Here is a 13945-nt window from a genome sequence, read left to right as displayed (position 1 = left end):
TCTTCCAAATAAAAATCTAGTACTTGAAATTTTATTTAAAAACAATTTTTTTTTAAAAAATAAGTTATTGAGCTGCATTAGATAGTTTAAAATATGTGTTAAGTAATGAAAAAATTGTATAAAATGGGTGGTATGGAGATGTATTATACACATTACACTTTATCCTCCAGCAATAATACCATTTTGGGTGTATTCATTTAGAATTAAAAAAATTTCTTTTTCATATAAAATCTGATATATTCAACTCAAATTTAAAAAGTGTATTAGAGTACTGTAATATTTAATTACAATTTTAAATTATGCTAAAAAATCTGAAGGTCTTTAATCAAGATTTTAAACTATACTTAAAAATATTGATATCAACTAAAATTATTTAGGATCCATTAAAATATGATGGTACTCACATGTTGATGGAGTTTTTTTCGATTTTGTGGGTTTGTCCGGTATATTATAAATTTTTTAAAAATTTCACCAAACTATATGAAATTTTGAAACAATAAACTTAAATAATAAAAATTTTATATCAATTCAGCAATGTTTTAGCTAGAATCCTAGATACACTTCTTAAAAATTCATGGATTATATAATAAATAAATTAAAATTATATTTTTCGGCACATATCAGAAGCAATAGGCCTAATATTCTCTTGCTTTCCATCGGCGGCGTCTAGTCTACGTGTCTTCTCTTCGCCGGGGTCCGGCGGGTCGGGTCGGGGCGTACTAAAGAATAACTAATTCATTTTTTCCACTCATTTCCTCCCTGAAACAGAAAGTGATCTATTGTTGTTTGTGTTGAAACAATAATGGGCAGACTTGCAGTTGGTGTAATTGTTAGCTGCTGGGTGATTCCCATCTCCATCCTCGTCAATCGAATCGTCCCTGACCCTTACATGGTAACCCAAACATTCACATAGTATATGTTTAGAATTTGTGTAGCTGAAATATGTATTGAATTGTATGTTATATCTGCAGGATGAGATATTTCATGTTCCTCAAGCACGACACTACTGCAAAGGAAATTTCACTAGTTGGGACCCCATGATTACTACTCCCCCTGGCCTGTGAGTCTTTTTATTGCGTATACTAACCTAATTGTAACTTGTATTGAATGCGGCTAGTCGCAACTTTCAGGATCATGATTCATTACATTGCCAACTGATCTCATTTAGACGATATGTGTTAAATTATTTTCCTGTATTGAGAAGATGTTCTCAAGTCATTCAAGTAGCTACTAGCTAGATAATATGACCAACACACATTTGTAATTGAGTACTCCCCCCGTCCCTTTTTAATTGTCACATTTGGTTTTGTGCCAGTCAAATTGATTAAAGTTTGGCTGAAATTTATTACTCCCTCCGTCCCCCTGAGTAGTATACATTGGGGGACGGGGACGCGGCACGGACTTTAATGCTCCTGTAAAGTATAGTTGTGTAATTTATTTTTAAAATTTTCTGAATTAAAGTTTGGATATATTTTTATTCAGAAAAAGAAAATCTCAAAAATAAGTTACGGAACTATATTTTATAAGAGCATTGAAATGCGTGTCGAACAGTTGAAAAGAAACGTATACAATTAAATGGGACAGAGGGAGTAATATTTTATCAATTGACAAAATAAAAAAAAACATGTTACTTTAAGATGTAATTTTCAGTTTTTTAAAATAATGAAAGAATGACTTGTAATCTTTGGTAAAAACTTAGTCAATTTGACCAACAAGAATAGAAATGTGACCACTAAAATGGGACGGAGGGAGTATATAACTATCTGTATATTTGGTAAGTGATCCAAGTGTCATTATTAGGCACATCGAGACGTCATTTTTTAAGATATGTTTCCATTCTTGTGGAAGTTGTTTGTTCTGGTTGCTAGATCTTTGTTTTATTACAGGTTTAGTGTTGTTATATCTTAGTCTTTATCTTGCAGGTTACTTTGGTTTCTCTAACTTAATTAATTTTACATAGTGGATTATTTATGACTTACCAATAGTAATTTATGGAGGATTTTCTGAATTTTACGAGTTCATTAGCTTTTTAAAAGTAATATATATGTTATTTGACAGACTACAGAGGAGATGGACTGTCATACTATTTATTAGTTATTACTGATAATAGACTGTATTGTTCTTTCACATTTTTTGGGAATGGAAAGCTCGTCACCAAAACCCTAAAGAATATAAAATGTTATGGGGGAAGTGTTGATATTTACTTAAATCAATATTTTGCAGGTATTTTCTTTCACTTGCCCATGTTGCTTCTTTTTTTCCAGGCATTCTATGCATACAAGCAGTATCATCATTCTTTGATGCCTGCTCAACTGCAGCTCTGCGCTCCACCAATGGTGTCCTGGCTGTAATTTGCAGCATCGTGGTTTATGAGATAATTTCCCAATTGCGGCCAGAACTAGATAAAAGAAGAGCCACTCTTTATACAGTTGTTCTAGCTCTATATCCCCTCCACTGGTTTTTCACGTATCTTTATTACACAGATGTGGCATCACTTACTGCAGTGCTCGCTTCATATCTTATGTGCATGAAGAAGAACTACCCATTGAGTGCAGTGGTATGGGGTACTCTTACTAATATCTAATTGTGGTAGCCTGTGAACTACCCATGCTTGTTTTACAGGATTGTAATCCCAGGAGTATTATCTTATTTTCTCTAATTTTAAAGGACCATTATCCTATAAATCTACATTGATCATCTTTTTAGTTTATATTAATGGGATATTAATACCTAGTGATAGGAGGTATTACAATCCCACAGAAATGAATCGAGGAGATGGTTGAAATCTAAGTCTAAGAATTATTGATCCCACAAAGTTAGAAAAAACAAGGTCATAGTCTGGGGATAAAAATCCCTTAAAAAAACACGGGTCTAATGTCTTAACTTTTATGTGATAGGTTGATGTCAGCTGTGAGCCATGTATCACTTTTTTTCCCCTTTTGTTATAGAAATTTTTGTCAACCTGTTCCTCAGAACGAGCTAATAGATTAGAAAGACCTGAAAGGTATTACTATCTAAATTATAACTATTTAAGTTACGACGTAATGCTTACATTAGAGTCATAATGACCAGTGTCATAAATGTTGACAAAAATGATCCATTTCTTTTTTTGCTAACTATTGTCTGGACTCTGGAGTGACACTGGTCAGAAAACATATTGCAGTCCTTAGTAATGTACTTCTGCCGAGTTTAGTTAGCTTGCAGAAGTACATTACTAAGGACTGCAATATGTTTTCTGACCAGTGTCACTCCAGAGTCCAGACAATAGTTAGCAAAAAAAGAAATGGATCATTTTTTCTGCTAGGTTGCTAATGCTTTAAAGAGAATATAGGGTCTACTTTAAATGTGTCGATTTGTTTAATTCAGCACTAGAAATTCTGTTTATCTTTTAATTAACAAAAAATTGCTGTTTATTTTATATGTAGGTTTCTGTAGAATACGTTTCTAGTTTTTCGTACACAAAGTTATCATCTGGCGGTCAAATTTATTTCAGGATTAATCTGCTGGGGTTTGTCTGCTATCCAGGAGCTAACTTCTGCTCGTTAATTTATATCTGCAGCTTGGTGCTTTGGCTGTCCTTGTACGACAAACAAATATTGTATGGATTCTTTTTGTTGGATGCTCTGGCATTATTAATTATACCATTGGAGTTCAAACAGATAAACATTGTGAGCAACTAGATGACTCCAGTGAATTGGATCAGAAAGATGGTCAGTTATCTTTGGGCAAAACTGCTGCTACTGGGTCAAACTTGAGAAGGCGAAGGTTGAGCAATTTTGTAGATACTTCTGACCATTCATCTCCCAAAAATTTCTCTCCCTCGTCTAATTCTTCAGGTCTCCCTTCATATAACTCTTTTTGTCTCGTTAGTAGTACAAGTACAGTAACATAGTAAATGAAACATAAAACGTATATTTTATTCATTTGAATCAATAACATATGAAGTTTTTATGGTGACCCCATTTTGTAGCAGGGTGCTCATGTAATATTTACGAACTGAAGTTGACAGTTTACGGAAGCAGTTGTCCTACTTTGGTTGTACATTATTTGTTGAACTTCATATAGTGTGGTTCAATGTGTGTTTGGCTTTAAAATGATGATGAGCGGAAAGAGCTTGCGGTAGGCAAAGACCTAGAGTGATATGTTTCAGAGCAAAATTGACATGCACCACAAAGATAAACTGCAGATTCACATTATATGAACTAAACAATCATATAATTTTTCAAAATTATCTATTAGTTTAATATGTTTATCGCAAATTGAGTCGATGAAGGATTTCTTAATTGAATTAGACTTGGTCTTGACAGTTGACAAGAATAATCCCCACATATATATGTGTATCAGCTAAATGCTAACCTCAAATTCTCTTGGCTATGCTGATTGCAGATTTGATTGATGATATTAAGGAAATATTGATAACTTCTTGGTATATCAAATGGCGACTCTTACTTCTATTTAGCCCTTACGCTGTGCTGTTGGTGGCTTTTGTTGGATTTGTTTACTGGAATGGGAGCATAGTTCTTGGTACTTGCCATCTTGAATTCTAGTTCAACTGTTTTGTTGTTGTTTCTCTTAAATTTGGTATCAGATTCAAATTGCTCTGTCTTATGACATTGCAGGTGCAAAAGAAGCACATGCCGTTTCTCCACATTTTGCACAGCTTATGTACTTTAGCCTAATTTCTGCTTTGCTTATGGTTCCTGTTCACTTCACGTTAAGTCAAACTGCAGTCTTGTTCCAATCATTCTGCAAGTTAAGGGTGCTGGGCATTGTGCTGTGCTTGACGGGTTTAACTACTGCATTCCTTTCAGTGCATTTTTTCAGGTTAGACCATTTTAAATCCCGAGTAGTTGTTCCAAATTTCTCCAACCCTTCCCCCTTCCCCTCCATTCATTGGAGATGCATATGCTTTGAAATGATTGGACGAGATATGACATGCGACAGTTATCTTTACCACTACCGAGATTGCACAAGTTATGCGACTTTGTTCCACTGTTGGGCATTTATATAATAGTTAGCTGTAGGATTGTCAAAATCACTTGACGCAAGGACAATAAATTTTCCAACAAAGTAACACCAGTTTGTGATTGTCTGTTCAAGATGCTTTGAATATTGTTTTGTGACCTTTTTTTTGTTAAATCATTTCTTTTCTCACCAAACACCTACCGGAGGGAGACACTTGGCTGTTCATAAATTTTAGAATTACAATGTATCTATACTATTGGCCATTGGCAATATTATGATCCCCATCGTTGGTTATTGCAGCATTGCTCATCCATATCTTCTTGCTGACAATCGGCACTATACCTTTTATATATGGAGAAAGATCATCAACGTCCATTGGTCAACAAAGTACCTTATGGTTCCGCTTTATGTTTATTCATGGTTTTCCATCTTGAGCGTACTAGGTGAGTATTAAAATAGTATCCCTATATATTTTTTTGTTTATTTATTTTAATATCTTGGAATGTAATACATCGCATGATTATATTGCCATTTCAGCTAAATTTCAAAAGAAAGTATGGGTGCTGGTATATTTCCTGGCATGCGCCGCTGTTCTAATTCCTTCTCCATTAATAGAGTTCAGATACTACACCATACCTTTCTTTTTCCTAATTCTTCATTCCCATGTCAACAGTGACAGAAATTGGGTGCTCATGGGTATCCTCTATACTGTCATCAACATCTTCACAATGGCTATGTTTTTGTTTAAGCCATTTAGTTGGCACCATGAAGCTGGGATCCAAAGGTTTATATGGTAGTTAGATGCTACCCAGTGTTATTGTTATAGTGTTCGAAAATTTTAATTTCTGCACAACACCACAGCAGTTCGCTTTTTACTGTAAAATTTTCAAGGACTGGAAATCCAAAAGATCTATAATATCACATGAATTTACAAATTTCCATCGGCCAAAACTGCGTATCTGAAGGAACCCTAGTCATCAGTGGTTTTGTTTTTGTTAACAGAATCGAGTATTCGAATCCATGGTTGAAATTGCTCACATGTGCTATCTGACAGTGATTTCTTACTTTCAAATAAAACACTACCTATATAAGCTAGTTTTTTTTTTTTTTGCCGAACCTATATAAGCTAGTTTTAATGAGCAAAATCTCAGAAGTTTTGCTGAATCTCGACCCAGATATAAACATTTGGAAGGGTTGTCTCGACTGGATAATCATTTGGATGCATAACTTTAGAGGTAGGTTGTGTGGGTTTTAAGTCCGGGTTCAAAACTGTTTTTAAATAAGCTGAAAAAAAAATTGACTTAAAAGCAGAAGTTAGTTTGAGATAATTTTTCATTGACTTAATTTTTAAATTTGTTTCTTTGATAAAAATTATTCATAGGTTATAAGTTATTCATAAATTATTTTTTAATCATCAGATATTTTTTGCTAATTTTTATCATTACATTTTTAATAATTCATAAATCATTATTAAATCAAAATTATATAAACATACGTGTTAGGTTCCCAAATTATCACATTAAATCACATTTAATTTTAAACTCAGCCAAACATATTTCAAATCTGTTAATGGCATACAGTGGAAAGAAATTAGGCAGTCCAATCTGCAAATTTCAAGTGACAATATCTAACAAAATTAGCCACACACAGAAGCAAATATATATACACTAGTTAGTCCAACAATTCTTATTCAAATAATTGTATCTCACACACTCTTGTGTTGTGATTACAAAATTGGAGATTACTACCACCAAAAACTAAACAAAAGGCTATGGAGCTAAGCTTCAATTATACTGATATGTAACTCATTCACTATCAACTATTGCTTTCAATAATTCTTCTGTATTTCATGTATCAAAACTGTTCCACTGTGTCTCCACTTAAAGCGATGAACGCCAAACCCTCCCCTCAAATGAAATGATCACCACCGAAACATCATCATGGTACTTTCTTCTCTCGCCTTGTGGGATGTTAAGCAACTCATGGAACTTCAATCCTGCATAAAAGTTCATTCACCACACTTAGAAATCTTATTCCTACTGGTAAAATATGAAGCGAATTCTGAAAATGCTGCTGATAGTTAGTTACCTGCTTTCTCAGCAGCGCGGATGAGTACTTCTTCGACCAGATGTTGCGCAGGGTCTCCCTCGGGGAATAAGAAGTTGAAGACCTCAACTTCGGCAACAGCTTCTTCGTTTGTGAAGTACTGGTATAGTCCATCCGAAGATAAGATTAAGAATTTGTCCTTTGGGCCGAGTCTGTGGTGACCAAGACACGGGGAACAGTTAAGGTAAGGAGAATTTCCCACGTAGTCGATCCTGAACATTTCCAGAAGTGCATTGTTCCATTTAGGCTGCAGGGTTCATCCGCAGAACTAGTTAGAAAACTTTGGACTCAGATCACAATGTTAAAAATTGAGATATACATAAGCTATTAAGTACCTGTTTCAGAAATCCAGCTCCGAAAGCACGAGTGACCTTGAGAGAACCTTTCACCCGATTCTTCATTATGGCTGAAGAATCATCCATATGTTCACTTTTGATCCTCTCAACTTCCTGAAATGTACAGAATTCATATAAATTAGCTTCTGTAATTAAATAAATAGTCTATATATATATATAGTAAACGAATAAATTGTCGTTAGTTTAAACAAATGAAGTTACCTCTTGCACTGATGTACAATGATCAAAGGTTAACTGGGAAGCAGCCAAACTCGAAACTCTGTTGAATGCACCAATTTTGTTGTTCTCGCCATCATTCGAGTCCTCCTCGACAATGCGTTCCAAATGAGGCTGCTTTTGAGCCAGAACAGCCCTACTATCCCCCACATTCATCAAGTAAACATCGTCACCTTTCATTAACATCACCAGAACACAAGAACCCATCAGAGCTAGCTCCGGATTGTCGGTGACCATTGTATCAGTGATCTCCAAAAACGACTCTTCTGCTTTCCTCAAGGCCTCAGAAAGCGCTTTCAATACATCCGAGTGTTTCACCGATCCATTCGGGGCACCATCAGCAGCGGATCCAGGTTTGTCATTCCATAGTAACCCTTTGAGCTCCTTGTAAACATTAGAATAAAGGTTACTGAGGAGAAAATCGGTAGCATCAGGACCATTGAAGCCGTCATAAATCCCAACAAAAACCCAGCCATGTTCCTCAGACACAACCACATGCACACGATCTTCGCCAGCCTTTCCTTGAGCCCATTCAACCTTTCGATTTTCAGAAAATTCTTCGCCTCCTTCATCATGATCACCAACACTGGCATCCATAACAGTCTCATTGCTGTTACCATCAGGCCAGCAAATGACTTTCTTGCCCCTAGACAATTTTAGATTTGATTTTAACATAGCCTTCTTCAGGCTTTTGGAGATCAAACAACATTTATGAAATTTACATCCGCGCTTCGACAACTGATCATCACCATGATTTCTCTCCAGGCTCAAGATGGAACTCCGTTCAATGGGGCCCGATAAAAATCCTCCATCGATTGGTCCAGATTTACCAGGAACGGGCTGGAGAGGAACAGAAGCAAACGAATGAGAGCTCTCGAAAGAAGACGCCTTATCAAGACTCCCAGAGTTGGTGCATGTCGAGAAAGGATCAATGAGTGTGGTGGTGAGCGGTGTAAAAGTATTAGCACTGATGGAAGCACCCGAGATCATTCGAAACGGCACCGAAAATTCATCCGAATAGGCCTTAGATGAATCCGGATGAATGTAACAGAACGAGTGGCCCAAGCCTTCATCGAGCGGGTCTGAAATGTTGTGGTGTCTCCCCGAAACATCTCCGGCGAAACACCGATCGAGTTTTCCTACCCCGTTACCCATACTACACAATGTATTTTACTGTTTTGATATAACAGAGAAGTGAGAATATGAGATGATGTGAATGAAAGATTGTAGCAGGATATATAGTGTGGTGAGGATACTAGAAATAAATGACAGTGAATTGAAGAAGCTGGTTGACTTTGTTTCTAAATATTTATCTCTGGAGATTTTGACTATTGGTTGACGGATGAGTAGTATCTCTAGATTTTAACATTATTGGTTGACAGTTAGTTGACTATGTGAATGCAATATATTTCAGGTGTATTTTGTCAAAATGATTGGTTGACGTTGGTTAATTGGTGAAAGAATAAATATAATAATAATTGTGAAATCTTTGTTATAATAGCTAGCTTTTATTATATGTAGATATCATGTCTTGAATTTGCTGATAGTTGTGGAGATATTATTTTATGCAATGAAGATTGTTTGATTGAATATATAGATCAATAATCAATTAATTTTTCAACTAATTAACTTAACATGAGTGGTTGATTACTACTTTTGGAGAATGGTAGGAATTACTTTATTATTTATATATTCTGCAATTTATTGCAAAGATGAATAATAACTTGATGCCATGAATGTGAATCAGTTAGTGATATTGTAGTATTAGTTATAACCATATAATTACTAAGATAGCTCGGTGGTGATTAATTGCTTGATTCATTGCGTGGATCATTGTCAACGCAAGCATTTCTTTGTATGTATAATATATGTGTTAAAAATTGATTAAAAATACTAATACTGTTTTAACCGGTCATTTAGGTTAAAGTTGTACGCATTTGGTGTTAAACACAATATATAAATATTTAATATTTTTAACAACGTTGTAAAAAGTGGGAATCAAACTTAATCGATGAAGTCACGGAACAATGATTAATCAGAGATTAATTAAATTGATCGGGGTTTAATCAGATTGATCGGGGAGTTAATTAAAAATTTACGGGGTATATTCAATTGAGATTTTAATGGATTGTTTTTAGTTTATGGATTTTAATGGATTGTTTGTGATTTTGATTATGTGTGGATTCTTAATAAAATGTCGCAGAGTGGATAATATTTAAGCATAATGTTTCAAAATCTCATAGATTTTGGTGGGATTTTAAAAAATTTAAAATACACTAAAAAATGTCACAAAATCCATCATTTTATGAAATTCAAAAAAATTCATCAGCATTTGAATACATGTAGATTTTAATGGATTTTATCAATCCCAATTGAATACCACCAGATTTTAAAACATAACTTAAAATCTTAATTAAATACCACCAGATTTTGTAGCATAATTTAAAATCCCAATTGAATACCTCAAGATTTTAATGGATTTCAAACTATCCCAATCGAATACCCTCGAATTTCATGAATGAAAAAAATGCTTTAAAATACCAATCCAATGCACCCCTCTTAATCAGTTCGGTGAACTACAGAACATGGATTAATCAGTGATTAATCGTGATTATTCACCGAGTTTTACAATAGAGACTACAACACTAAATAGGGGATCAGTTGCCCCTCACTGTCACTATATCCACCATTATTACCCTAAATATAAGGATTCGAAAAAATAGACCCATGTACCCATTTGGTAACTTTAAATCGTGAAGGGTTTTGATTATTTACCAAAAACACTACATCGTCTAGCGTTCTGTTAAGATTAACCTAACAGAACGCTAATCATGTAACGTTATATTAAGTTAACCTAACAGTCTAATTAGGTTAACACTAGTAGAACGCTGCTATATATATCGTGTAGCATTTTGCTCGGGTTAAAACAGCAAAACGGTACACTATCTAGCATTTTCATTTCAAATTGAAAACGCTGGATTATCGGGCGAATTAACTGGTATTTGAGGTTATTTTCTCCAACTCTGTTATTATGGGCATTACTTCCATAATATGTGAAATCTGGAGTCATTTTTCCGCTAAATAGTTTGGTTGACTTGCTTATTAATTAATCCAAGGGCTACACACCACACAATTTAGTTCTGACATATGCAACTTCAATTAAATATTAAATTTTAACAATAAGTTGATTTTTTTATAAGAACAACTCAACACATGCTCTATTTTAAATAAGTGTTATGTCTTTGTAATTTTTTGGTTGTAAGGTTTTATGCTGTTAAATTAAAACAACCTTATTATATATTTATATTAATAATATGCATCTTTTGTAAATAATTATTTAATTATATTAATAATTTTATGTGTTAATTAATCAAGTAATTTGTTTGTAGAAAGTGTTAAACATTTATTAAAAATAAAAAGTAAAAAGTTTATTTTAATAATTTGATAATGTTAATATGTGTTATGCGGAGTCAAGCAACATGGCTATAAAGTCACAGCAAGGATGAGGTAACAGGAAACCGGTAGTAGACAACTGAATTGAGTATACCCCTAACTTCTCTCTGTAACTTCCAACAGACTTCACTCATGCTATCAACACCAATTTCTAATGTCACTCTCTAGGGTATTAATGCAGCTAGCACAATTTGTTTCTACAGAACTTATACATCTGATCTGTAAAATCTAAAAGATTTTAATCCCCAACCTCCATCTCCCCCCTCATCTCTGGAACCAATAATATATAAATAATAATAAATGTCTCAATTAAATTCAACACTTAAATTCTTAACAATAATTTGAATAATTATAAAATATATATAATACTTATTGTTATTAGATATATTAGTTCTAGTGACAAAAGTTTAGTTATACGTAATATCAAATCATATAATATATACAGAGGCAAGTGATCAAATACAAACCAACTCTTAAATACAAATTAAAAATCAGTTTTTCAACCACTATTTATAAATACAAGTATCACTAATTTATACCGCACTAATCATTGTTTTATATAGTATATAAACAACGTTTTTTAATATTTAAAATTGAGAAATCTACTTAAATAAACTATTGATGATTGATTATAGATGATAAATTTCAATCTTAGGAAGGTTCTTAATGGTAACAAGCCGTAAGAGAAGTGTATGATGGTAGTAAGTAGTCGCTAGTTTTGGTAAGTCATGATGGCAAATGTCCGTAACTATTTGTGATGGTAAGCGATGGTGTCAAGTCATAGAAACGGCTGGTAATTAATGATGGTAAGAGGTCCATTATTACAGTCCGGGTGAAGATGATGGTCATATACATTGCATAAATACGTATTTATATATTTATATTTGAGAGATACGTTAAATACATAATAGTGATCTGTAATGTACAAAATAGTCAATACTATAGTTTAAAATAGTGATTAAAAAAATGAATTTTTAGTTTGAAGGTTAATTTGGTTTTATTGGAGTATGACTCTCTCTCTCTCTACATATGTATGTGTATATATCGAAAAGTTATATAAATGAAATGAGCTAAAATACGTAAATAAAAATTACATGATCTAAGAGCATTCCCAACGGGGTTGACTAAAATTGGTTGGCTAAATTGGGGCTTTAGGAATGAGCCCCTGAGCTACCTCCTATGGACACATTATGTAAAATTTATTGAACCTATAAGACATTTTGCTTCGATGGTATTGGCTATATTAATTGTTGAATATAATTTAAAAATAGTATGTTATTGATATTTAGTTTGTTATAAATAGAATATATTAGAGCATCTCCAACCATAGAAAGTCCTTAGCTAAAAAATGAGTTGGCATACCAAAAAAAAAGCCAACCGCTTGAAAAAATGACACTAGAACCATACCTATCTCTTGTCTATGCACTACAAAAAACGGGGCAAAACCGACCGGCTCGAAAAAAGTGTCGGGATACAACCGCCCGACAGAAGTCGGTCAGTTTTGACAAGCACGACGTCATTCTGCCTTGCCGGCAAGACTTCGACTTATTTTTACCGACCGCTGTCATCTTGGTCAGTTTTAGAGCTGACGTGTCCAGATCATAACCGACCACACCGTTGGTCGATTATGTTTTTGTGTAAATTTAATCAATAATTTTTTAATAAATTATTAGATGAGACGATATCATTTTGTCTATAAAGGCAAAACCGACCGACGGCAGTTTTAACCCTATTATATAAGAGTAAAGCCATATTTCGTAGACCAGGCCGACTGATCCGTTTTTTTGAAGCAAGTATCCCCCCTTACTCTTAAAGGTTTAGATCAAATTAAGTACTAGTTGATGGAAAAAGGATAATGGCCCAGCATAAATTACTTGTTTTTCGCGATCCCGTTATAGGTTGTATCCATATATGTTCTGATCGACAACTCATACTTGATCCGATTTCGTTTTATTGGAATTGAGAGAATACCCTAGACTTTACTCTTTTTGTTTCTGAAGTAACTCTCATCAACTAGTACTTAGTTTGATCTAAACCTTTAAGAGTAAGGGGGATACTTGCTTCAAAAAAACGGATCAGTCGGCCTGGTATACGAAATATGGCTTTACTCTTAAATGATAGGGTTAAAACTGCCGTCACAGAAGGGGTTACGACACCGTTTTATGTTAAAGAGCTTAACTGACCGGCGCCGGTCGGTTTTGAGCCGTTATTTTTGATGAATCTCTTTCTCCCTAACCAGTCTTTCCTTCTTTTTCCCCATCTCATTTTCTTCCTCTCCCTCTCCTCCCAGAATCTCTCTTTCTCTCTACTCCCATCTCTCTCAACCAACAAACCTCTCCATCTCTCCCCCTATATATATATATATATAGGGTAGCACTCCATAGCATACCCTCTTATATGGAGTTACGTAGCACACCATTATAAATATATACATAATATATATTTTATTATATTTTTTATGAAATATAATTATAAAATTTGATTATTAAACCGAAAACGAAGTTATACAATGTTTTTATTCCAAAGATCATCTAAAATTACGCAATATCTCAACATGATTCTATAACAGAATAATAATCATCCAGAATTATTCTGTTGTAGAATCAGTTTCGAAAATATACTTTTTTAATCAAATTTTAAGTGTTAAATTACTTAAAATAGATTTATTTTATAATATTCTATATTAGAATCACGTTTTATATGTATTCTATAACAGAATTTATAATAAAATTGATGATTTATAGTGGCGCACTATGTAACTCTATATAAGGAGTCCCTCCCTGGAATGTTGGCCTACACACACACACACACACACACACACAAATGCCCATCAACAACGCGGATTTTAA

General features: G+C 33.9%; 2 protein-coding genes across 2 annotated transcripts; one reads left to right on the top strand and one right to left on the bottom strand.

Moving 5' to 3' along the window:
• Nucleotides 1–603: 603 nt before the first annotated feature.
• On the top strand, nucleotides 604–5900 carry LOC108215959 (dol-P-Glc:Glc(2)Man(9)GlcNAc(2)-PP-Dol alpha-1,2-glucosyltransferase). Its single transcript, XM_017388601.2, has 8 exons — nucleotides 604–892; nucleotides 972–1060; nucleotides 2224–2557; nucleotides 3560–3836; nucleotides 4387–4524; nucleotides 4620–4824; nucleotides 5266–5408; nucleotides 5503–5900. Exons 1-8 carry the CDS (start codon nucleotides 803–805, stop codon nucleotides 5760–5762), a joined length of 1536 nt encoding a protein of 511 aa, XP_017244090.1. The 5' UTR covers nucleotides 604–802; the 3' UTR covers nucleotides 5763–5900.
• A 945-nt stretch (nucleotides 5901–6845) lies between these two features.
• Nucleotides 6846–8832, bottom strand: LOC108217272 (probable protein phosphatase 2C 23). Its single transcript, XM_017390110.2, has 4 exons — nucleotides 7629–8832; nucleotides 7407–7520; nucleotides 7054–7318; nucleotides 6846–6961 (listed from the first exon to the last, which is right to left on the bottom strand). The coding sequence occupies exons 1-4, from the start codon at nucleotides 8796–8798 to the stop codon at nucleotides 6846–6848; spliced, it is 1665 nt and encodes a 554-aa protein (XP_017245599.1). The 5' UTR covers nucleotides 8799–8832.
• Between the last annotated feature and the right edge of the window lie 5113 nt (nucleotides 8833–13945).

Source organism: Daucus carota, chromosome 4, assembly GCF_001625215.2.
Source record: "Daucus carota subsp. sativus chromosome 4, DH1 v3.0, whole genome shotgun sequence".
NCBI lineage: Eukaryota > Viridiplantae > Streptophyta > Magnoliopsida > Apiales > Apiaceae > Daucus > Daucus carota.
The sequence above is the reverse complement of the archived record's forward strand: the minus strand, read 5'-3'. Positions and strand labels throughout refer to the sequence as shown.

What these genes read in the sequence shown, in the direction of transcription:
- LOC108215959 (XM_017388601.2), top strand. Translation starts at nt 803, where the DNA reads ATGGGCAGACTTGCAGTTGGTGTAATTGTTAGCTGCTGGGTGATTCCC. An exon ending in ACTACCCATTGAGTGCAGTG is followed by an intron (nt 2,558 to 3,559) that starts GTATGGGGTACT and finishes TTATATCTGCAG; the next exon opens with CTTGGTGCTTTGGCTGTCCT. An exon ending in TTCCATCTTGAGCGTACTAG is followed by an intron (nt 5,409 to 5,502) that starts GTGAGTATTAAA and finishes TTGCCATTTCAG; the next exon opens with CTAAATTTCAAAAGAAAGTA.
- LOC108217272 (XM_017390110.2), bottom strand. Translation starts at nt 8,798, where the DNA reads ATGGGTAACGGGGTAGGAAAACTCGATCGGTGTTTCGCCGGAGATGTT. An exon ending in ATTGTACATCAGTGCAAGAG is followed by an intron (nt 7,521 to 7,628) that starts GTAACTTCATTT and finishes TGTACATTTCAG; the next exon opens with GAAGTTGAGAGGATCAAAAG. An exon ending in GAGCTGGATTTCTGAAACAG is followed by an intron (nt 7,319 to 7,406) that starts GTACTTAATAGC and finishes TGAACCCTGCAG; the next exon opens with CCTAAATGGAACAATGCACT.